General features: G+C 40.6%; 1 protein-coding gene across 3 annotated transcripts in view; it reads left to right on the top strand.

The window, feature by feature from the left end:
* The window catches only part of myo10l3 (myosin X, like 3), a 216,170-nt gene that overhangs the window by 99,131 nt on the left and 91,695 nt on the right, over positions 1-25,344 (top strand). For all 3 annotated transcript variants that reach the window (XM_062070009.1, XM_062070011.1, XM_062070010.1), the window contains 8 exons: positions 992-1,005; positions 1,121-1,205; positions 1,294-1,400; positions 1,755-1,884; positions 13,588-13,706; positions 19,482-19,628; positions 23,326-23,426; positions 23,665-23,731. In XM_062070009.1, the coding sequence (XP_061925993.1) occupies positions 992-1,005; positions 1,121-1,205; positions 1,294-1,400; positions 1,755-1,884; positions 13,588-13,706; positions 19,482-19,628; positions 23,326-23,426; positions 23,665-23,731 (770 nt within the window). The remainder of the gene's footprint in view (positions 1-991; positions 1,006-1,120; positions 1,206-1,293; positions 1,401-1,754; positions 1,885-13,587; positions 13,707-19,481; positions 19,629-23,325; positions 23,427-23,664; positions 23,732-25,344) is intronic.

The raw sequence follows: 25,344 nt of genomic DNA, 5'->3' as shown, positions 1-25,344 counted from the left end.
TTTTAGCGTGCTTAAAGCGGGTTCTGTTGTCTAGATCGCTCTTCAATATAGACCAAAAAAGGTGGTACATATAAATAGTTCTGTGCTGCATGTCAACAACATGGCAAAACGCCACAGGGTGTACCATATAAGGCTATACATGTGGAGAGAAATGAGTGTCTCCATGGTGACAGCCGGTATACATGCAAAATTCTCATTTACTGTAAATAATGGTGGTCTGCACCACTTTTGCACTTGTAATCAATTGTACACACAATCTTAGTAGATCACACGGAACACACCGTGTTCCACATAGACAGGTGTCTCGCACTTTCACAGACGTATCAATTTTATATGGGCCAAATGTCACACCAGTTAGCAAACCTTGCCTTAAATTTCACAGTTTGCACACGGTATTTAGCACTTGTTATTTCGATCTTAGTAGATCATGCCCATGGTCTTTTACTAATTAGTATATCGCACTAGTATATTGCAACCCAAACAATGTTGTCATAGCGGTAAGCTACTCTGAACCAGTATTTATACTGCTAATTAGTTTTTCGTAAACAGTACAGCAAATGTTAAGCCTAGATTATGCTTCTGTCCTTAATAACTCTTTGCGGTTAATTTCCAAAACCCTATGGGCATTGTTTTCCAGAGAGTCAGTGTTAAGTACGTTTCATTAACCTCAAAAGTTTGAATTCTGGGAATGACACCGTACACGATTTAGTGCGACAACAAATTGACGTGAGTGCTAATAACGGATAACACAGAAGCTGTTATTGTTGTTTACATTCAGAGCAGTCATATTTCAAACCAACTTGGGGTGCGGAGGACTTTCCGAGTACGAAATCCGACCTGGGGTTGGGGGAGTGGTTGTTTCAGTTAAAATTTCCGACCAAAAACTTGGAAATTCTTCCAAATACAGATGGAATGCACCATAAGCGTATCTAATGTTGTGTTATTACAGATGACACACATGTTTGTTTTCCTCTTGACTTTCCGCCATCAGACTTGCTCGAAAAGGTAGGTTTGGTTTTTTCTGCCATCTAGCAGGAAGTCAACAGCAAACATCTGTAATCATGTTTTTAAACTGCATTTTGTTGAACTGTATCCTCGCCATGCTCGCTCCCTTCTCAAGAACCGTGTCGTGCGACAAAATCCGGGAGAAAGAAACTACCACATATTCTATGTGCTGTTAGCAGGAGCCGACAAAGACCACCGAGGTTAGTGTTTAAACGGATATATTTCTAAATGTGGCCTCTTTAATTGTCTTGTTGTTAATTAAGAGTCCATTCTGTGTCTTTACTGCAGACATGTATTTACTGTCTGAGGGTCCCGAGTCCTACCACTACTTGAGCCAGTCCGGCTGCATGCAGGACAGCAGCCTGGATGACAAGCAGCTCTTTGACAGTGTCATGGTAAGCAACCAGCAGGGAAATACCTTTTGCTGTAGGCAACATTATTTTCCACTAGGGGGCACTATAAAGCTGAAAAAAGGAAGCTGCTCAATTAAAAAAAAGTATTGGGACATAAGAAGTTTGGAGCATAGAATTGCTCCAAACCGATTCAAAGGTTGCAATCTAACACCTGATTGATTTGATGTTTGATATCCCTTAGGATCAATAAAATAGTATCTGTCTTTAATTTGGAAATGTGTCTGGATACTTTTATCCATTTAATGTTGATATAGACTCAAATGTGATAGTTCACAAACATATACAGGTTTTCCAGTGCAACGTCACCAAGACTGCCGTTTCCCTGTTATGTTGCAGTCGGCCCTGCAGGTGATGGAGTTTAGCGAGGAGGAGATCAGAGATGTCTTCAAGTTACTTTCTGCCGTTCTCCAGATGGGGAACATTGAATTTATGACAGCCGGTGGAGCTCAAATCACTTCCAAAGGGGGTAAGAAAGTCATTAAGATTTATCCAGACAGTGTTCACAGGACATATAATTAATCTACGTAGCTCATCCATTTTCAAAGAATATCCTAAATCATTTCCATGGAAGAAAGATAAGATACCAGTAAAATAATATGTATTATTGTCGATAAATCAGACTTATCGGTAAGTGCTAGATTGCAACAGTTAGGGAATTGGACTGTGCGTAGGTGGGAGCATTAGTTTATCATACACATTTATTTTTGTTGGAAGAGACTGAAATATTCCTTGAGCCTGTAAGTTTGATTGACATTGTGGGCTCTGTACCGAGGATGTCGTTGTGGCTTGTACAGCCCTTTGAGACACTTGTGATTTAGGGCTATATAAATAAACATTGATTGATTGATTGATTGATTGACATGGCAGCAAAAGTCCCAAACAGGCTGAAACATGAGCTTCATTCTTCTTTTAAGTTAAAGTTAAAGTACCAATGATGTCACACACACACAAGGTGTGGTGAAATTTGTCCTCTGCATTTGACCCATCCCCATGATCACCCACTGGGAGGTGAGGGGAGCAGTGGGCAGCAGCGGTGCCGCGCCCGGGAATCATTTTTTGGTGATTTAACCCCCAATTCCAACCCTTGATGCTGAGTGCCAAGCAGGGAGGTAATGGGTCCCATTTTTATAGTCTTTGGTATGATTTCCTAACAATCTAATTACTACTGCTATAAAAAGATGATCTATTTGTAGGCATGCACAAGTTTTGACCTATTAAAAGAGCAAATAAAAGGACAGATAAGAATATTGGCAACAAAATGGATTAAAATGTTATACCATTGAGGTTTTAGAGAGGCCAGTTCCTTCAACTTTGCATTGTTGTGCAATTTGTCCGCTGCAAAAACTCAAATCTCACAACATTAAATGTTTTTGTTTTTTTTAATTCCATGTCCGACCAATTTGCTTATCTCAGCTAACTTGTACTTAAATCGGAGATAGCATATCCTAAATTAAAGACATTTTGGAAGGCCAACATGAATTGTTTTGCGGGTAGATTATTTTGCTTTTTCTAAAGGGAAACTGCACTTTTTTCAGTCACAATCACTATGAGAGAAAAGAACACATATGTCCTTTTTTTATGATTTTAAAGATGATAAAAAATACCGCTTGGAAGATGCAGCTAATGGGAGCCACCATTGTAGCCTTCAAAGCCCTCTAAAACTTGTAAAACCTGCATCAACATTTTACATGTCATAATAACACTTAAGTCATACATATACATATATGTGTATATATATATATATATATATACACATATATATAGATATATATACACTACCGTTTAAAAGTTTGGGGTCACATTGAAATGTCCTTATTTTTGAAGGAAAAGCACTGTACTTTTCAATGAAGATAACTTTAAACTAGTCTTAACTTTAAATAAATACGCTCTATACATTGCTAATGTGGTAAATGACTATTCTAGCTGCGAATGTCTGGTTTTTGGTGCAATATCTACATAGGTGTATAGAGGCCCATTTCCAGCAACTATCACTCCAGTGTTCTAATGGTACAATGTGTTTGCTCATTGGCTCAGAAGGCTACTTGATGATTAGAAAACCCTTGTGCAATCATGTTCACACATCTGAAAACAGTTTAGCTCGTTACAGAAGCTACAAAACTGACCTTTCTTTGAGCAGATTGAGTTTCTGGAGCATCACATTTGTGGGGTCAATTTAACGCTCAAAATGGCCAGAAAAAGAGAACTTTCATCTGAAACTCGACAGTCTATTCTTGTTCTTAGAAATGAAGGCTATTCCACAAAATTGTTTGGGTGACCCCAAACTTTTGAACGGTAGTGTATATATATATATATATATATATGTGTATATATATATATATATATATATATATATATATATATATATATATATATATATATATATATATATATATATATATATATATAATGAATCAAATCAAACTTTATTTATATAGCACTTTTCATGCACAGGCAAATGGCAAGCACAAAGTACTGTACAAAACAAAAAAAATAACAGTAAGAGAAGAAAACACACACACGCATTCACACACACGCACGTACACACACACATAAAGCACTATTGACAATAACTAAGCAAAAATAAAACAGGTATTAACGGACACATAACACATGTACAATACTAACCTTATTTTGGTCATTTTAAGCGTATTAATTTCCGTTTCCATTGCACAGCACTTCCAATTTCCGGCAACAAATGTGTGTTCCTCTGGTAACTAACGTGTGTGTGTTCTAATCATGGCAGACTTGGTAACAGACAACAAAAATAACTATTTTTGGACAAAGGAGGATTCACAACCTTATCTTTTTGAAGCTGAATAAACAGAGGATGAACTACTGCTTCTAAAAGCGAGCTCGAAGGAAGCCTGAAACGTTGTAGTATTTAATTTATATTTGCATGTCTCATGACACATTATCTGTATGTAATATTGGCTGCATTTCTCATAGTTGTTTGTGTACCATGTTGTTCCAGACCAAAGCAAACATTACCTAGTATGCAAAGAATGTAATAAATCGTTTCCTTTAACTTGGACACACAAATGTATACCTTTGACCATTCTGAGCCAGTCAATTCCAGAAGTTATCTCATCCTGTGTGAAGCCTCAGTTTTACTAATGTTTTCCAATGTTGCAAAAATGTGTAGAATAAAAATTAAAATACAACATTTCTGTCAACGAAGATTTGCGTCAGCCTTTGATAGTAGGCTAATATAGACACTTACATCATGTGTTGCCTTCATTATAACACTTATCATCATCAGCCGTTGTCAGTCCACTGCTGGACGAAAGCCTCAGCATGTTTCTGCCATAGTGAACGATCTCTAGCTGCTCCCTGCCACTGCACTGTTCCTCAATATTTGTCTATTTCATCTCGCCATCTCACTCTTTGTCTTCCTCTATTTCTGCTCCCATCCATGGGTCTCCATGATGTCATTAGGAAAGTCCATCTATTATCTGTTCTACTGATATGTCCAGCCCACTTCCACTTACTGAATTTGATAGTTCTCATAATGTCTTGGACTTGCGTTTGTTTTCTCACCCATTCATTTGTTTTTCTGTCTTTATATGTGATTCCGAGCATATTTCTTTCCATGTTGTGTTGTGCTGCTGCTATTTTCTTTGCCATTTTATTTGACAATGCCCAGGTTTCAGCTCCATATGTCATGGTTGGTAACACGCATTGATTAAAGACCTTTCTTTTTAGGCTTAACGGTATTTCTCCTCTCATGATGTTGCTCAGTTTTCCATATTGGCACCAGCCCAATCTGATTCTCCTCCCTATCTCCTGTTCTTGACTCTTTTCTTTCAGGCTAAATCTCTGCCCCAGATAGATGTATTCATTAACTTCATCAATTTCATTTCCATTAACAGTCACAGGTCCATGAGGTACCATGGAATTTGCCATAACTTTTGTTTTCTTCATATTCATTTTCAATCCACAACATTTGCTGGCATTTGCAAGGTCTTTAAGCATATCTTCCACTTCACTGATTTGCTCTCCCAAGACAACAATGTCATCTGCAAATCTCAGATGATTAAATTTGTCTCCGTTGATATCAACTCCTTTATCCTCCCACTCCAGAGAGCGAAATATAACACTTATATACAGCTTTTAATTTTTTGCAGCTCCAGACAGATTTTTTATTTTTTTGGTCCAATATGGCTCTTTCAACATTTTAGGTTGCTGACCCCTGACCTACTCCAAAGCCCGCCATAGGAATGTTATGACATGAACATTTTATACCAAAATGATCACAGTTATAATTATTATCGCGGTATTGTTGAATATGCTCAAGAAGTACTTGTACACACACTGAAATCTTTGGCAAAGTTATATTTTTTTAATAAATAGAATACACTTGTTTGAAAAACCACTATTTTTCATTTTTTGCGCTTCTTATGCTTCACTGATAGTGTTTAGTCTGGTTGGTTTGTACTGTTAGACTTTAAGATTTATTTAAATGAAGATTGCATAACAAATCAAATCTATTATAAGTATTTATTATATCTGGCGGGCGTTGTGGTGTGCTAATCTGTTCAGCGGTCCTCGAGCACACCATAAAAACACATTTCTCTGAGTATAAGACGATCACTCTGTCTCAAGAGAGAACAGCTTGTAGGTTCAATGTAAACAATTCAATAACTTAGTGGCTCAGACAGTAACGTGTTTATTTAAGTTTAGATTTTTGTATGTCGTTTCTTGAAGTAGGAAGACGTTAATGTCTCTTGTTTTCAGTCCGTGAGTTTATCAAAGTGCAGCAATCAATTTTGTTTTCGAAAATGTTTATTTAAAATGTAATACTAACCGTCGGGAGTTTTACAGCGGTTATTATTATTAATGTTTATTGTTACATCCCTAGCCAGCATCAAAGAAAGGTGTGCACAAACTAGATTCACGGTTATGGTTATGGTTTGAGTTTATTTCGCACATGCATGCATACAACATGATACATCACAATTTCCAGTTTCTCTTTTCAACATGTTCAAAAAGAAGTAGGAAGAAGTAGAGCTTATTTAATCTTACCCCTTTTCCATTACATATAAATTACTAAGATTTTGTTCACTTTCTGTTCTCAATGTATTCACAATGTACTCCATAAATAACATTTAAAAAAAATAAATTAATAGTGAAGTAAGTTATATTTCATATGGTGAGATGAATAAGATTATCAATAAGTGCAACATTGTCCACACACACACACAATTGTCGTTTATTATGAAGCTGGCTGTGGCGCGTTCTTTCTGACGTCACTTCCTGTGTGGGGCGCTGTCTTTCTGACTTCACTTCCTCTCCGAAGTCAGTTTGTAATCAATCAATGAGTCCATAGAAAACTAAGAGCCGGAGATTCAACAAATAGACGGTGCACTTACCTGTGTAAAAATGATCCAAGGAAGGGAACCTTAAATGATGGTTTAGTGTGGCTGACACGGGGCTTAGGCTAAATAATTATTTGTTTAAGGAGTTATCCGGCTTAATGTAGACGGTGCCTTAGACACCCCTGAGTTAGGGTAACTAGACTGAGTGAAAACCCAGTGACACAGCTAAATTGGGAATTTTATTTCAACAGTTTTTTGCTTGTTTTTCTAACAAAATAAACTTCATGTATACTTGGGATAAGGGTAACAAAGATTTGTTATCTAAAATATTTAAATGATTACATAGATTTTGTGGTAAAGCCTAATTTTAAGAAACACGGACAGGCAACAAATGTTTGTTTTTTCCGCTTTCAAAATAGTTTAAATTCATCATTTGAAATGTATGCACTATATTGCCAAAAGTATTTGGCCACCTGCCTTGACTCACATATGAACTTGAAGTGCCATCCCATTCCTAACCCATAGGGTTCAATATGATGTCGGTCCACCTTTTGCAGCTATTACAGCTTCAACTCTTCTGGGAAGGCTGTCCACAAGGTTGCGGAGTGTGTTTATAGGAATTTTCTACCATTCTTCCAAAAGCGTATTGGTGAGGTCACACACTTATGTTAGTCGAGAAGGCCTGGCTCTCAATCTCCATTCGAATTCATCCCAAAGGTGTTCTATCGGGTTCAGGTCAGGACTCTGTGCAGGCCAGTCAAGTTCATCCACACCAGACTCTGTCATCTATGTCTTTATGGACCTTGCTTTGTGCCCTGGTGCACAGTCATGTTGGAAGAGGAAGGGGCCCGCTCCAAACTGTTCCCACAAGGTTGGAAGCATGGAATTGTCCAAAATGTTTTGGTATCCTAGAGCATTCAAAGTTCCTTTCACTGGAACTAAGGGACCAAGCCCAACTCCTGAAAAACAACCCCACACCATAATTCCTCCTCCAGCAAATTTCACACTCGGCACAATGCAGTCCGAAATGTACCGTTCTCCTGGCAACCTCCAAACCCAGACTGGTCCATCAGATTGCCAGATGGAAAAGCGTGATTCATCACTCCAGAGAAGGCGTCTCCACTGCTCTAGAGTCCAGTGGTGACGTGCTTTACACCACTGCATCCTACGCTTTGCATTGGACTTGGTGATGTATGGCTTAGATGCAGCTGCTCGGCCATGGAAACCCATTCCACAAAGCTCTCTGTGTACTGTACGTGGGCTAATTGGAAGGTCACATGAAGTTTGGAGCTCTGTAGCAACTGACTGTGCAGAAAGTCTTTGCACTATGCGCTTCAGCATCCGCTGACCCTTCTCTGTCAGTTTACATGGCCTACCACTTGGTGGCTGACTTGCTGTTGTTCCCAAACGCTTCAATTTGTCACGTGAGGGGGTTCGCAACTCGCTGCGGGGTTGTTCTTCCAGTGCAAAGACGGCTCCGGATGACAGCGAGAAAGTAGGCTTGGATTTATTAGACATAAATCACTCAAACTACCACCACAAACGCAAACAATAAAGCAAAAAAGGCAAGCGTGCCTAAAACACAAGTGAAGCTGCTTGAGCAGAAGCTATGGCATGGGCAAGGACAAAACTTACTTGACATGAACAAGACGTAACCAGTATGACAGTCTAGTGCAATGAACGCAGAACGAGTGAACAGAAAGAAAGACTTAAATAACACAGACATGATTAACAACAGGTGCGTGACTCAAAACGTGAAACAGGTGCGTGACATGACAGGTGAAAACTAATGGGTGACCATGGAAACCAAACAAAACAAGGAAGTGAAACCAGGAACTAAAAAAAGAGTCCAAAAACCAAGCAAAACATGGCCAAACAAAAACATGATTAACACAGACATGACATAGCCCCCCCTTACGGACAGATCCCAGATGTCCCAACACAAAAAAATGAACAAGAGTCATGGGAGGGCGGGAGGGGGACATGGCGGTGGGTCGCCCGACCACGTGTCCCCGAATCCACCGGGGCAGGATCAGGTGGCGTAGACCGCCGCTGTACCTGACGAGGTGGGCGATCCGGACAGGGCCACATCCATGGCCGATGAGGAGGTCGGCGTACCTGGCGTGGCGGACGCCCATGGAAAGGCCACATCCTTGGCCGACGAGGAGGTGGGGGCGTTGTCGTCATCGTCGTGGCAGGCGGCGAAGCTTGGCGTGATGAGTCGTGGCCTGGCGAAGCTTGGCGTGGCGCGTCGGGCGGCGAAGCTTGGCGTGGCGCGTCGGGCGGCGAAGCTTGGCGTGGCGAAGCTTGGCGTGGCCATGGTTGGTCTTGGTCTTGGCATGGGGTGTCTTGGTTTTGGCATGGGGTGTCTTGGTTTTGGTCTGGGCTTGGAGGGTCTTGGTCTTGGTCTGGGCTTGGGGGGTCTTGGTCTTGGCGGCATGGAGCTGCCACGGGCGGCACTTGGCGACGTGGAGCTGCCACGGGCGGCACTTGGCGACGTGGAGCTGCCACGGGCGGCACTTGGCGGCGTGGGGCTGCCACGGGCGGCACTTGGCGGCGTGGGGCTGCCACGGGCAGCACTTGGCGGCGTGGGGCTGCCACGGGCGGCACTTGGCGGCGTGGAGCTGCGACGAGCCTTGGACTTGGTGCTGGTGGAGGTGGCTTGGCAGGTCGAAAGACTGGTGGTGGCGGCCGTGCTGGAGGCTGTGGCTTGGCATGGTGACGGACTGGTGGTGGCGGCCGGGATGGAGGTTGCTGCCTGGTTTGGTGCAGCTGAGCCACCCCACCAACACAGCTCCCGGCCCCAGCCCCCCACCCCCCTCAAGGAGCGGATACCAGACGCGCTCCCTGCGGTCTGGCATCTTCTTTAGGGGTGGGTGGAGGGAGGTCAGGAGGGGGCTAGACTCCTTCCCTTTAAATTGTTCAGAAAATCTATTCATCACCCCCACTTTAGACTGGGTCTGAAAAAATCTAAATTTAGAAAAAAAATTCTCAAAAGGATTATTTTTAGAAACAAAGTCCTTAGTGGGCAGCTGACAGAGGGCGTAAATAGAATCTAAAAAAAAGTCTTGGTCTCTGACGTCATCACCAGTGGGCGGGATGACGTCATCAGCATGGGTCTCCTGCGGCGGCGAGGAAGACTGGGCTGGTTGGGGAATCTTGTTGTCCGGAGGAGGATCCTGGGGGAACGACGCACCATGCTGGCGAAAAGAAGCCTTTCTGGCTGGCCTCCATCTTCGCCAGCGCGTCTCCATCACCTCCTCGTGGCTCGTCTGCGGAAGAACGTCGGCTGCGTTCATTCTGTCACGTAAGGGGGTTCGCAGCTCGCTGCGGGGTTGTTCTTCCAGTGCAAAGACGGCTCCGGACGACAGCGTGAAGGTAGGCTTGGATTTATTAGACATAAATCACTCAAACTACCACCACAAACGCAAACAATAAAGCAAAAAAGGCAAGCGTGCCTAAAACACAAGTGAAGCTGCTACTGAGCAGAAGCTATGGCATGGGCAAGGACAAAACTTACTTGACATGAACAAGACGTAACCAGTATGACAGTCTAGTGCAGGGGTCGGCAACCTTTACCACTCAAAGAGCCATTTTAACAAATTTCACAAATTAAAGAAAACAATGGGAGCCACAAAACTCTTTTGAAAATTTAAAATGATATAACACTGCATACAAAGCTTTTTTTGCTATGTTTTAACCAGGGGTCTCAGACACACGCCCCGGCCCACACCTTAATATGAAATTTAATGATAGTGCGGCCCGCAAGTTTTTAATGAATGGCGCATGTAAACGTCATACTTGCCAACCCCCACAATTTTTCCGGGAGACTACCGAATTCCGGGGCGTGATGGCACTGCTTTTAGCGCCCTCTACAGTATGCTTAAACAGCGCACCTGCTCGGGTACATGTTGAATGCAGCTTTGGCTTGCATACGTTAGAGACAGCAAGGCATACTTGTTCAACAGCCACACAGCTTACACTGACGGTGTCCGTATAAAACAACTTTAACACTGTTAGATTAGATTAGATTAGATAGTACTTTATTGATTCCTTCAGGAGAGATCCCTCAGGAAAATTTAAAAACGTTACAAATATGTGCCACACTGTGAACCCACACCAAAAAAGAATGACAAACACATTTCTGGAGAACATCCACACTGTAACACAACATAAACACAACAAAACAAATACCCAGAATCCCATGCAGCCCTAACTCTTCCGGTCTACATTATACACCCCGCTACCACCAAACCCCGCCCACCTCAACCGACGCACGGAGGGAGGGGGGGATTGATGTGTGTGTGGGGGGGGGGGGGGGGGGGGTTTGGTGGTAGTTAGGGCTGCATGGGATTCTGGGTATTTGTTGTGTTGTGTTTATGTTGTGTTACGGTGCGGAGGTTCTCCAGAAATGTGTTTGTCATTCTTTTTTTGGTGTGGGTTCACAGTGTGGTGCATATTTGTAACGTAACAGTGTTAAAGTTGTTTTATACGGACACCGTCAGTGTAAGCTGTGTGGCTGTTGACCAAGTATGCCTTACTGTCTTCAACGTGTGCAAGTATAAGCTTCCTACAACATGTGGCCGAGCTGGCACGCCGATAGTGCTGGCTATTGAGGACGATAAATGCAGTGCTCGTTTGTGCTGGTTACAGAGGACAACAAATGCAGTGCCATTAGAGCACACCCTTAATTTAGTTGTTAGGGTGAAAATTGGAGAATAATTGCCCCGAGAGATTTCTAGGAGAGGCACTGAGATCCGTAAGTCTCCTGGGAAAATCGGGAGGGTCGGCAGGTATGCAGCTGAGCCGCATCAGAGTGGTCAAAGAGCCGCATGCGGCTCCGGAGCCGCGGGTTGCCGACCCCTGGTCTAGTGCAATGAACGCAGAACGAGTGAACAGAAAGAAAGACTTAAATAACAAAAACATGATTAACACAGACATGACACAATTTCCTTATAATAAAGCCGACAGTTGACAGATGACTGTATTATGATGATAGTATATATGATAGTATATATCTGTGTCATGAATCAATTTAAGTGGACCCCGACTTAAACAAGTTGAAAAACTTATTCGGGTGTTACCATTTAGTGGTCAATTGTACGGAATATGTACTTCACTGTGCAACCTACTAATAAAAGTCTCAATCAATCAATCAAAGACTTTGGAATATTTAGGAGCGAGAAAATTTCACGACTGGATTTGTTGCACAGGTGGCATCCTATGACAGTTCCACGCTGGAAATCACTGAGAGCGGCCCATTCTTTCACAAATGTTTGTAGAAACAGTCTCCATGCCTAATCATTTGGATGAGTGGCCAAATACTTTTGGCAATATAGTGTATATTAAAGGCCTACTGAAATGAATTTGTTTTATTTAAACGGGAATAGCAGATCCATTCTATGTGTCATACTTGATAATTTCGCGATATTGCCATATTTTTGCTGAAAGGATTTAGTAGAGAAAATCGACGATAAAGTTTGCAACTTTTGCTCGCTGATAAAAAAAAAGCCTTGCCTGTACCGGAAGTAGCGTGACGTCACAGGAGGCAATATTCTTCACAATTTTCCTTTGTTTACAATGGAGAGAGAGAGATTCGGACCGAGAAAGCGACGATTACCCCATTAATTTGAGCGAGGATGAAAGATTCGTAGATGAGGAACGTTACAGTGAAGGACTAGAGAGGCAGTGATGGACGTATCTTTTTTCGCTCTGACCTTAACTTAGGTACAAGCTGGCTCATTGGATTCCACACTCTCTCCTTTTTCTATTGTGGATCACGGATTTGTATTTTAAACCACCTCGGATACTATATCCTCTTGAAAATGAGAGTCGAGCACGCGAAATGGACATTTAAAGTGACTTTTATCTCCACGACAATACATCGGTGACACACTTAGCTACTGAGCTAACGTGATAGCATCGTTCTCAAATGAAGATAGTAACAAAATAAATAAATCCCTGACTGGAAGGATAGACAGAAGATCAACAATACTATTAAACCATGGACATGTAACTACACGGTTAAAAATTCTCAGCCTGGTAAGGCTTAACAATGCTGTTGCTAACGACGCTAAGGCTAATTTAGCAACTTAGCAACCGGTGTTGTGCCTGAAACCTCACAGAACTATGATAAAAACATTAGCGCTCCACCTACGCCAGCCAGCCCTCATCTTCCCATCAACAGCCGTGCTCACCTGCATTCCAGCGATCGACGGCGCGACGAAGGACTTCATCCGTGGGTTTGGCGGCAAGCATCGGCTAGGCGTCTGCTAGTCCTTGTTGTGTTGCTGTAAATATTGTACTTAGCCGCTAATACACCGATCGATCCCACCTACAACGTTCTTCTTTGCAGCCTCCGTTGTTCATTAAACAAATTGCAAAAGATTCACCAACACAGATGTCCAGAATACTGTGGAATTTTGTCAAAGAAAACAAGAGGTTTCTGTATCGGGTTCGACGGGGTCCAACCACTTCCGTGGATTTTGTGACGTCACGCGCATAAATCATATCCAAAGGAGTTTTTCAACCGGAAGTGTGGCGGGAATTTTAAAATTGCACATTATAAGTTAACCTGGCCGTATTGGCATGTGTTGCAATGTTAAGATTTCATCATTGATATATAAACTATCAGACTGCGTGGTCGGTAGTAGTGGGTTTCAGTAGGCCTTTAAATATGCAATCAGATCAATATGCAGGGCATTTTGATTAATAATACAAATCATTTTACAGTAAATTTTATTGTGCCTTTTTACATTTTATTTATTCGGGACACAAACGACATTGATTCCTTGGAATGGGTCATATTTATGGTTTTAGGTTCATGAATATACGTGTTTCTTTTTTTGTTTTAGTGGTCTGCAATGTCAGTGAGCTGCTTGGCCTGGACTCCTTCCAGCTGTCTGAGGTGTTGACCCAGCGCTCCATGATCCTGAGAGGAGAGGAGATCTGCTCGCCGCTCACTGTGGAGCAGGTAGCAACACATCCAACTCACCACCACCTATCACTGCTGCTCCCCAACCCATCGTTCACATATTTTCTGTCTGGAATATTGTCATCTTTTGTCACCTTTTAACCAGACCCCAACACATCACCCCGCCCCTTCCCTGGGTGACACTCACCCCTCTCTCACACACAGACATGCCCCCCTCCACATGGCTTGCGTGACTTCCAGACATTTCCTGCTTTTTGTCTGCGAGATTCCCGGCACAATGAAGCCGTGGCGATAGTGATCTGAGTCAGAAACACAATGGAGCTCATGATTGCGGGGGTGGGGGGGGGGGGGGGGGACTTATCCTCTGGTGGCACACACTGTAATAAGTCACTCTCAGCATGCCTGCCATTATACATCCATGACCGCGTTTATGATTAATGATGGCACGTCTTCATGTTCTTTTATAAATACGTTACAAGCTCAAAGGTCAGACACTGTCAGGTTCTGGATGACCTTTGATTTTTTTGGAAACTATTTTCCTGTAGCAAATAGTGGAAATTAAAATTGTCTGTTTCTGGGTCAAGTAGTCGCCATCAACACAACAGGCAATGTTTATCATAAACTGCCACACAAGTGTAAAATGTTAAGTTGATAAAAGCCCCTGCTTTTTATAACAAGTGACCACACTAAACTACACAATAAAAAATGCTGGGTTATTTGTATTTATGAGTTTCTAGTTTTGGGTTACATTTTGGAGTTATTTTTATGAAGAGCAATCCATTTTTGGGGTTATAAGGGTATTATTTTAACTCAATTTCTGGATTTTCAAAATAATTAACCATTTTTGGGTTGTTTTTCTCGTAATTTTTTTGGGGGGATACAATTATATATACACTACCGTTCAAAAGTTTGGGGTCACCCAAACAATTTTGTGGAATAGCCTTCATTTCTAAGAACAAGAATAGACTGTCGAGTTTCAGACGAAAGTTCTCTTTTTCTGGCCATTTTGAGCGTTTAATTGACCCCACAAATGTGATGCTCCAGAAACTCAATCTGCTCAAAGGAAGGTCAGTTTTGTAGCTTCTGTAACGAGCTAAACTGTTTTCAGATGTGTGAACATGATTGCACAAGGGTTTTCTAATCATCAATTAGCCTTCTGAGCCAATGAGCAAACACATTGTACCATTAGAACACTGGAGTGATAGTTGCTGGAAATGGGCCTCTATACACTTATGTAGATATTGCACCAAAAACCAGACATTTGCAGCTAGAATAGTCATTTACCACATTAGCAATGTATAGAGTGTATTTCTTTAAAGTTAAGACTAGTTTAAAGTTATCTTCATTGAAAAGTACAGTGATTTTCCTTAAAAAATAAGGACATTTCAATGTGACCCCAAACTTTTGAACGGTAGTGTATATACCTGTATATATACACACATATATATATACACATATACAATACATATATATATATATATATATATATATATATATATATATATATATATATATATATATATATATATATATATATATATATATATACACACCTAGTGTGCGCCACACATATTCAATACATATATATATACACACACACACACATATATATATATATATATACATATACACATATATATATATATATATATATATATATATATATATATATATATATATATATATATATATATATATATATATATATATATATATATATATTCGCCACACCTAGTGTGTGTGTGACAATCATGGGTACTTTAACTTAATATATATATATGTGTGTATATATATATATACACACACACATACAAATATATATATATATACCCTACCGTTCAAAAGTTTGGGGTCACATTGAAATGTCCTTATTTTTGAAGGAAAATCACTGTACTTTTCAATGAAGATAACTTTAAACTAGTCTTAACTTTAAAGACATACACTCTATACATTGCTAATGTGGTAAATGACTATTCTAGCTGCAAATGTCTGGTTTTTGGTGCAATATCTACATAGGTGTATAGAGGCCCATTTCCAGCAACTATCACTCCAGTGTTCTAATGGTACAATGTGTTTGCTCATTAGCTCAGAAGGCTAATTGATGATTAGAAAACCCTTGTGCAATCATGTTCACACATCTGAAAACAGTTTAGCTCGTTACAGAAGCTACAAAACTGACCTTCCTTTGAGCAGATTGAGTTTCTGGAGCATCACATTTGTGGGGTCAATTAAACGCTCAAAATGGCCAGAAAAAGAGAACTTTCATCTGAAACTCGACAGTCTATTCTTGTTCTTAGAAACGAAGGCTATTCCACAAAATTGTTTGGGTGACCCCAAACTTTTGAACGGTAGTGTATATATATACACACACACACACATATATATATATATATATAATAATAATTATTAAACGAGTAATGCATTTTTGGGTAAAAGGCTTTTTTTTAATTAAAAAGTTACTTTTTTCTTGAAGGGAATTTTATTATGGATTAATGTCATTAACATTATTTACAATCGCCCAACATTGAGTTAGCATAACTCAACTTCTGGGTTAAATAATTCAACCCAATAGTTTGGTTGGGAATAACTCAACATTAAGTAATCATAACTCAACTTTTATTTATTTTATTTTATTTATGTATTTATTTGACAGGGGCAGTACAATGAAACATTGCTACCCACAGGTAACCGATGTCAAAGTACATCAGACTTCTAGCCACAGGCTAATTTGCAACCCTTGTCTCTGGTTAGGCTTTTTAAAAAAAGTTGAGAAAAGTGTAAAACAACAAAAGGAGTAAGACAAGCAAAAAAATAAAAACACATTGAAAATAATTGGCCCCACTGTCCATACTACATTCAGTTCTAGTGCTCACACTTCTGATTTTCCTTAAGTCACTTTTTCAGTTTTGTGGAGAAAAGTTGAATGTCCGACTGTGACTTTAACTCCAGTGGCAAAGAGTTCCACAGATGTGAGGCCTTCACTGAGAATGCAGACTGACTCAGAGTGGTCCGGCACCTTTTCACTCTACAGCTGGAGTCTGCACACCTTCACTACTGTACCTTTGTATTTCTTTACATATCGCATCAGGGGCTAATCCGTTAAGACACTTAAAAATAGCTTTTCAAAATGAGAAATGTATTAAATTATCAAAACTCACCATGTTATATTTTTGAGTAATAAGGCAGTGATGATGCTTCATTGGTTTTTGGTCAAATATATTTAGTGTTTGACTACAGAGGCTTCACTACACATCTTGTGGCCTGTCCCCAGACCATGGCACAATAAGACATATGGGATACAATCATTGCATGCATGTAAACTTGTGCAGCTTGAACAGATAAACAAGGTCTAATACGCCTGTAACAGTTTATATATTTCTTTTTATGGTCTTAGTAATTTTTATAATATGGCCATCAAATTTTAGCTTAGGGTCCAAAATAACTCAAATATTTAAATTCCTTTACCTGCTCTATTTTATTTTCATTAATGTTGACTTGAATTTCATTTAAGGATTGTTTCTTCAAAGAGAACCACATTGAGACTGTTTTGTTATAATTTAGGGTTATTTTGAAGCCATGTTGATATTTCAGCAAGCTGTCTGTTTAATATCTCTGAAGCCTGTTGAGGGCTGAAAAGAGTATACTGTATGGTCTTTGTTTTGGATTTTTTTGCCCCTAAAAAGTTGTCCATTTAAACTCTGCTCCAGTGTGGTTCGCAATCATCTCGCAACATATTCTTTGTAGCGTGACGAGACTGTTCGGTGCGGCATTTGAGAGGTATTTTTTGCTACGTTTTTTGGTTGAATTCCTTCGGGCCTTTGAAATGTTGAGGTTTCGCAAGAACTTTCTGACTCAACTCAAACCATCAGCCGTCCTCCTTCTCAAAGATGCCAGTAAACATGGGAAATGCGTCTTTCACTAATAACAGCGAGCCACAAGAAAGCTTTTCATGACGGGGACAAAGACGTTGTGCAGTCACCCCACTGCAGCTTGTTCTCTCTGCCCTTTGAAGAAGCTCCTCACTAAATAGGGAGCATTATTCCAGTGTGGAATAAAGCCTTCTTCTTACAGAAACCAGGGGGGCACCCAACCTACGACCACTTGGGGTGGACACCCAACCACCCAACATCCCTCCTCCACCTCCCCTTCCTTCTTTCCTCATCTGGGACAAACAGCCATTCTTCTCTTCTCGCCCCTGTGACGGAGATCCTGGAGCTAACAGCTTTCTTTTCACATGCAGGGGGTGTCGTGGCATGATGGATCCCAGGAAAGCATTGTTACGTCTGTTTCATTTTAGATTCACATAGTTTGTATACACATATACACTATATTGCCAAAATAATTTGGCCACCTGCCTTGACTCACATATGAACTTGAAGTGCCATCCCATTCCTAACCCATAGGGCTCAATATGATGTCGGTCCACCTTTTGCAGCTGTTACAGCTTCAACTCTTCTGGGAAGGCTGTCCACAAGGTTGTGGAGTGTGTTTATAGGAATTTTCCACCATTCTTCCAAAAGCGCATTGGTGAGGTCACACACTGATGTTGGTCGAGAAGACCTGGCTCTCAGTCTCCGTTCTAATTCATCCCAAAAGTGTTCTATCGGGTTCAGGTCAGGACTCTGTGCAGGCCAGTCAAGTTCATCCACACCAGACTCTGTCATCCATGTCTTTATGGCCCTTACTTTGTGCACTGGTACACAGTCATGTTGGAAGAGGAAGGGGCCCGCTCCAAACTGTTCCCACAAGGTTGGGAGCATGGAATTGTCCAAAATGTTTTGGTATCCTGGAGCATTCAAAATTCCTTTCCCTGGAACTAAGGGGCCAAGCCCAACTCCTGAAAAACAACCCCACACCATGATTCCTCCTCCACCAAATTTCACACTCGGCACAATGCAGTCCGAAATGTAGCGTTCTCCTGGCAACCTCCAAACCCAGACTCGTCCATCAGATTGCCAGATGGAAAAGCGTGATTCATCACTCCAGAGAAGGCGTCTCCACTGCTCTAGAGTCCAGTGGCGACGTGCTTTACACCACTGCATCCCACGCTTTGCATTGGACTTGGTGATGTATGGCTTAGATGCAGCTGCTCGGTCATGGAAACCCATTCCATGAAGCTCTCTGCGTACTGTACGTGGGCTAATTGGAAGGTCACATGAAGTTTGGAGCTCTGTAGCAACTGACTGTGCAGAAAGTCTTTGCACTATGCGCTTCAGCATCCGCTGACCCCTCTCTGTCAGTTTACGTGGCCTACCACTTGGTGGCTGAGTTGCTGTTGTTCCCAAACACTTCCATTTTCTTATAATAAAGCCGACAGTTGACTTTGGAATATTTAGGAGCGAGGAAATTTCAGGACTGGATTTGTTGCACAGGTGGCATTCTATGACAGTTCCACGCTGGAAATCACTGAGAGCGGCCCATTCTTTCACAAATGTTTGTAGAAACAGTCTCCATGCCTCAGTGCTTGATTTTATACACCTGTGGCTGGGCCAAGTGATTAGGACACCTGATTCTGACCATTTGGATGGGTGGCCAAATACTTTTGGAAATATAGTGTATGTCGTGGCTCATGTCTGTGCAACGCTATCATTTCTATTGGGATTGGATAAAACCATTGCTTCATATACAGTATGTCCTTTTGCACTTAACCGTTTTTATGCTTTAAAAATTGCATCTGGTGTATCAGAAACAGAATGACAACCAAAGGACACACACTTAGCCTTTGTCTGATGTCTATCTGAGGACATGTTTATGCTGATGGCTGGGGCTTATGCCTCACCTGCTAACCGTGGGAATTGTCATCACACTTTGCAGGCCGTGGACTCGCGGGACTCTGTCGCCATGGCGCTTTATTCTCAGTGTTTCTCCTGGATCATAATGAAGATCAACCAGAAGATTAAAGGCAAAGACAACTTCAAGTCCATCGGCATCCTAGACATCTTTGGCTTTGAGAACTTCGAGGTAAAGTTTCACAACTCACTACTTTATATTGTTATTATACAAACCCCAAAACCAGTGAAGTTGGCACGTTGTGTAAATTGTAAATAAAAACAGAATAATAATGGGGGGTGTATTAGTGCCCAAGGCATGGGTAACTTACACATCTGTGAAAGCACCATAAATGCTGAAAGGTACATACAGGTTTTGGAGCAACATATGTTGGCATCCAAGCAACGTTATCATGGACGCCCCTGCTTATTTCAGCAAGACAATGCCAAGCCACGTGTTACAACAGCGTGGCTTCATAGTAAAAGAGTGTACTAGACTGGCCTGCCTGTAGTCCAGACCTGTCTCCCATTGAAAATGTGTGGCGCAATATGAAGCCTAAAACACCACAACGGAGACCCCGGACTGTTGAACAACTTAAGCTGTACATCAAGCAAGAATGGGAAAGAATTCCACCTGAAAAGCTTCAAAAATTGGTCTCCTCAGTTCCTAAACGTTTACTGAGTGTTGTTAAAAGGAAAGGCCATGTAACACAGTGGTAAAAATGCCCCTTTGCCAACTTTTTTGCAACGTGTTGCTGCCATTAAATTCTAAGTTAATGATTATTTGCATTAAAAAAATTGTGTTTCTCAGTTCGAACATTAAATATCTTATATTTGCAGTCTATTCAATTGAATATAAGTTGAAAAGGATTTGAAAATCATTGTATTCTGTTTTTATTTACGAATTACACAAGGTGCCAACTTCACTGGTTTTGGGTTTTGTATTATTTTTGTCATTTACAATTATAGAAGAATAATGTTCTAAATTAATAATTGAACTGGAAAAAGCAATAATACAAAGAAGTGCCAACATCATATGAATAAGATTATAATATTGTGATTTGTAACCTTATGTTACAAAAGGTGTAAATATTGCAATGCAAAATATGGAGAATTTTTTTTTGAAAAGTCAGGATATAATCAGAAATATCACAAAAAAAACTTGTGAATTCCCTTGAAAAAAAAAACATGAATAATACAAAACAATGTTATTTTGGAAAAAAAAAAAAAAAAAATTGTGACACTAGTACACACTTGTCTTTCCTTGTCTCTGCCATATTTTGGAGGTTAATTTGTGTCTTTATTATGAAAGCTTTTTTTGACACTGAATTTATGTACGGTAACTTAATTTTTTGCGTTTGAATTTTGCAAACTACATTTTTGCAAAAATAATGGGCGCTCCATTAAACTGCCGGATCCGGCCCGCCAGCGTCCAAAATCCGTCCCGCGGGAAGTCCCAAGTTAAAAAAAAAAATATATATATATATATACATATATATATATATATATATATATATATATATATATATATATATATATATATATATATATATATATAGGAAAAAACACAGAGGCTTTCCCTGCTCGTCAGGGGATTTTATAGAAAATCCCCTGACGAGCAGGGAAACCTGCGAAGCAGAAACAGGCTTGGAGGGATGATATAGCCTCTGTGTTTTTTCCTGACCTAACGTATACTCCGCTCTTCCTCGGTATTGAGCACTGTATAACGGATAAACCACAGAAATCTCTATATATATTTATTTTTTTATTTTTTAAATCTGTCCGTGCTAATCCATTTTTTACCACTTGCTAATCTCGGTGTCTCCTAGCCGCTCAGGCAAATCATACTGTCTAAAAATGCATTTTCCCATCGATAACATGACATCATTACGCTCAGAATACATATATATCGGGGGCCGCATTGGTTTAAAAAAATTGGGCCGGGCTGTATATATATATATGTATATATATATATACAGTATATACAGTCAATAAGTTTGGGGACCCCTGCTCTAGATAGTGAAAAGGCACAAGGTGGCTAACAATGCAGGTAATGAGGATTCACCTTTTTTTTCTATATATAACATAACATTTCATGTTTTGTTTGTTCACGGCTAGATCGACTGTGATATCAAGCACTATGTGCTCAATTATTCTTACGTTGCGATGCAGTCCGTTTGAGCGGTGTCCTCTTATCCAGCTCCACAAAAGCCTTTCCATCGATAATGACACTGTCTCCCACTCAGTTTCTGTCTGCAGGACTTGGCAAGCTCCACATTTCCATCACCAAGTCATGCCGCTAGATTTTGTATCCCCGACATTATTTGTATCACTGCTGCGGTCCTAACTCCCTCGACCACACTCAGCTTTGACATTTCACCCTCTCTTCTTCATCACTCAGCTTCTAAAACTTGTAGCTCATCCTCTGTATAGTTAGAAGAAAAAAGATAAGGTACTGGAACCTAATGCTTACAATGACCAAAATACTGAATTACATGTTTTCAAATAATCATCGAATCAAAGTTATTTATGAAGCACTTTTCATACATAAAAGAAATGCAACGCAAAGTGCTTTACAGACTTAAACAATACCCCGATGACCCAGATCCCACATTATCGCACACACACACACACACACACACACACACACACACACACACACACACACACACACACACACACACACACACACACACACACACACACACACACACACACACACGCACGCCTGTATATGAACAAATTAATGCATGACTGAGTACAGAGGAGACAGGTGAGTAAACACTATCACAGGAGCCATCTGCACCAGGAGGTCATCAGACCATGGCCACCAGGACGCTGACACAACGCGCCCTGACAGCACGGCCGATAACCCCTAAAGCAGATGGCTCCCTTTTGAGGAACACTGGAAAATAAAAATAATAAAACCTGTAAAATAGTAAGAACCATGAGTAGAGAAAGGATAAAACACAAGTAAGACATATGAAGATAAAACAAAAATAAATGAATAAATATAAAGTAAATATATAATAAATAAACAGAACTAAATACAATCTTGAATAACTAATAAGATAAAAAGTAAAGTATGAATGACTTCAATAAAATTTATAAATATTAGGTAAAAGCAAAATCAAAAAGGCGGATCTTAAGTCTGCTCTTAAAAATATGAACGTTCTCCACATCCCTGAGGTCTTCCGGCAAGCTTTTTTATGGACTGGGGCCATAATAGTGGAAAGATGCCATCCCGTGACTTTGTGTTCCGACTTTTGGAATAATTAGGAGACGAGTGCCGGATGATCTCAAGGCCCGCAAAGGTTCGTAGGGTAATGGCAAATCTGAAATATAAGAAGGCCCATTACTGTAAAAGCATTTATAAACCATAAGAGGAACCTTGAAATAAAATAAAACACACGGGGAGCCAGTGCATAGATTTTAAAACTGGTGTAATGTGAGCCCGCCTTCTGGTCTTCGTCAGGAGACGTGCCGCTGAATTTTGGGGTAGTTATAAAGGTGCAATAACCTTTTTAGGATGACCAGAAAGCAGGACGTTACAATAATCTATACAACTTGTAATAAAAGCGTGCATTAGCGTCTCCGTGTTGCCCTGAGAGAGAATCAGGCCAATCCTAGCTATATTCTTAAGATGAAAAAAAATATTTATGTTACATTTTTATATGTGGTATAAAACTAAGTTCAGAGTCAAAAACGACGCCCAGTTTTTTAACTTGGAGTGATGGAGTTAAAGAAAATGTTTTTAGTTTTGATATGTGTTTCTCTCTCTCAATAAGACTTTAAGTTTTAAATTATTTCAAACATTTGAATAAAAATGCTTTTAACTCTTCTAATTGAATTAGCTTGCCCAGAATTTGCCGTTTCTTTCTGCCGTATAGGTGAATCGCTTTGAACAGTTTAACATCAACTACGCCAACGAGAAGCTCCAGGAATATTTCAACAAGCACATCTTTTCACTAGAGCAGCTGGAATACAACAGGTAAGTGCTATTTTTTTGTTAAATGGACACCTGTGGTTTGTGATTATGTGCAGCATGGTTATGGCACTGTCAGAGAAGTTTTCCCGAGAGTCACAAGGGATCATTTTGTGTCATCATAGAGCAGCAGCCAGCTCGTTGCTCATTTCATCACATGCTCACTGGGCTCAATGCAGCCATTATGTCTGTCTGCTTATTCATGTTTATGTGTGGCTGCTCTATCTCTTTCCTGTCCTGGCAGGGAGGGAATCCAATGGGAGGCCATCGACTGGATGGACAATGCTGAGTGTCTAGATCTCATCGAGAAGGTAACGGTCTGCCACAGTTCCTTGTTGACATCCACTACATGGCCTGTTTTGCATCAAATATTATTCAAAATCATCAGGGCTTCCCCTATAGAAGTCACAGATAAACAAGAAGATGGCACTGACACAGCACGTGCACAGATTTGACCTTCTGACCTGCGCTACTACAAGCATCATACACTACAAAAGTAATCCCCGATACAGTTTAGACGCCCCTTGGCTGAATTGACTAATGTCGACATGCTGACATAGCGGAACTCGAAAATGAAACTTGTGACTTTCAATTAAGAATTGAAAATGATGTAGCAATCTACAAAACCCAAAACCAGTGAAGTTGGCATGTTGTGTAAATGGTAAATAAAAACAGAATACAAGGATTTGCAAATCCTTTTCAACTTATATTAAATTGAATAAACTGCAAAGACAAGATATTTAATGTTCCAACTGAGAAACGTAATTTTTTTTTTTGCAAATAATCATTAATTTAGAATTTAATGGCAGCAACACATTGCAAAAAAAGTTGTCACAGGGGCATTTTTACAACTGTGTTACACGGCCTTTCCTTTTAACAACACTCAGTAAACGTTTGGGAACTGAGGAGACACATTTTTGAAGCTTTTCATGTGGAATTCTTTCCCATTCTTGCTTGATGTACAGCTTAAGTTGTTCAATAGTCCGGGGTCTCTGTTGTGGTATTTTAGGCTTCATAATGCACCACACATTTTCAATGGGAGACAGGTCTGGACTACAGGCAGGCCATTCTAGTACCCGCACTCTTTTACTATGAAGCCATGCTGTTGTAACACGTGGCTTTGCATTGTCTTGCTGAAATAAGCAGGGGCGTCCATGTTAACGTTGCTTGGATGGCAACATATGTTGCTCCAAAACCTGTATGTACCTTTCAGCATTAATGGTGCCTTCACAAATGTGTAAGTTACCCATGCCTTGGGCACTAATACACCCCCATACCATCACAGATGCTGGCTTTTGAACTTTGCGCCTAGAACAGTCCGGATGGTTATTTTCCTCTTTGTTCCGTAAGAAAACAACGTCCACAGCTTCCAAAAACAATTTGAAATGTGGACTCGTCAGACCACAGAACATGTGCATCAGTCCATCTTAGATGAGCTCAGGCCCAGCGAAGCCGGCGGCGTATCTGGGTGTTGTTGATAAATGGCTTTCGCTTTTAGTTTTAACTTGCACTTACAGATGTAGCGAAGAAAAGTATTTACTGACAGTGGTTTTCTAAAGTGTTCCTGAGCCGATGTGGTGATATCCTTTACACACTGATGTCTGTTTTTGATGCAGTACTGCCTCAGGGCATTCAATGTTGGTTTTCAGCCTTGCTGCTTACGTGCAGTGATTTCTCCACAGTCTCTGAACATTTTGATGATATCCTTGCAATAGCTGGTTGAGAAATGTTGTTCTTAAACAATTTGCTCACGCATTTGTTGACAAAGTGGTGACCCTCGCCCCATCCTTGTTTGTGAATGACTGAGCATTTCATGGAAGCTGCTTTTATACCCAATCATGGCACCCACCTGTTCCGAATTAGCCTGTTCACCTGTGGGATGTTCCAAATAAGTGTTTGATTAGCATTCCTCAACTTTCTCAGT

Source organism: Entelurus aequoreus, linkage group LG14 (assembly GCF_033978785.1).
Source record: "Entelurus aequoreus isolate RoL-2023_Sb linkage group LG14, RoL_Eaeq_v1.1, whole genome shotgun sequence".
NCBI classification, from domain to species: Eukaryota; Metazoa; Chordata; class Actinopteri; order Syngnathiformes; family Syngnathidae; genus Entelurus; species Entelurus aequoreus.
Note: the sequence above shows the minus strand (reverse complement) of the source record. Positions and strands in the feature narration are given on the sequence as shown.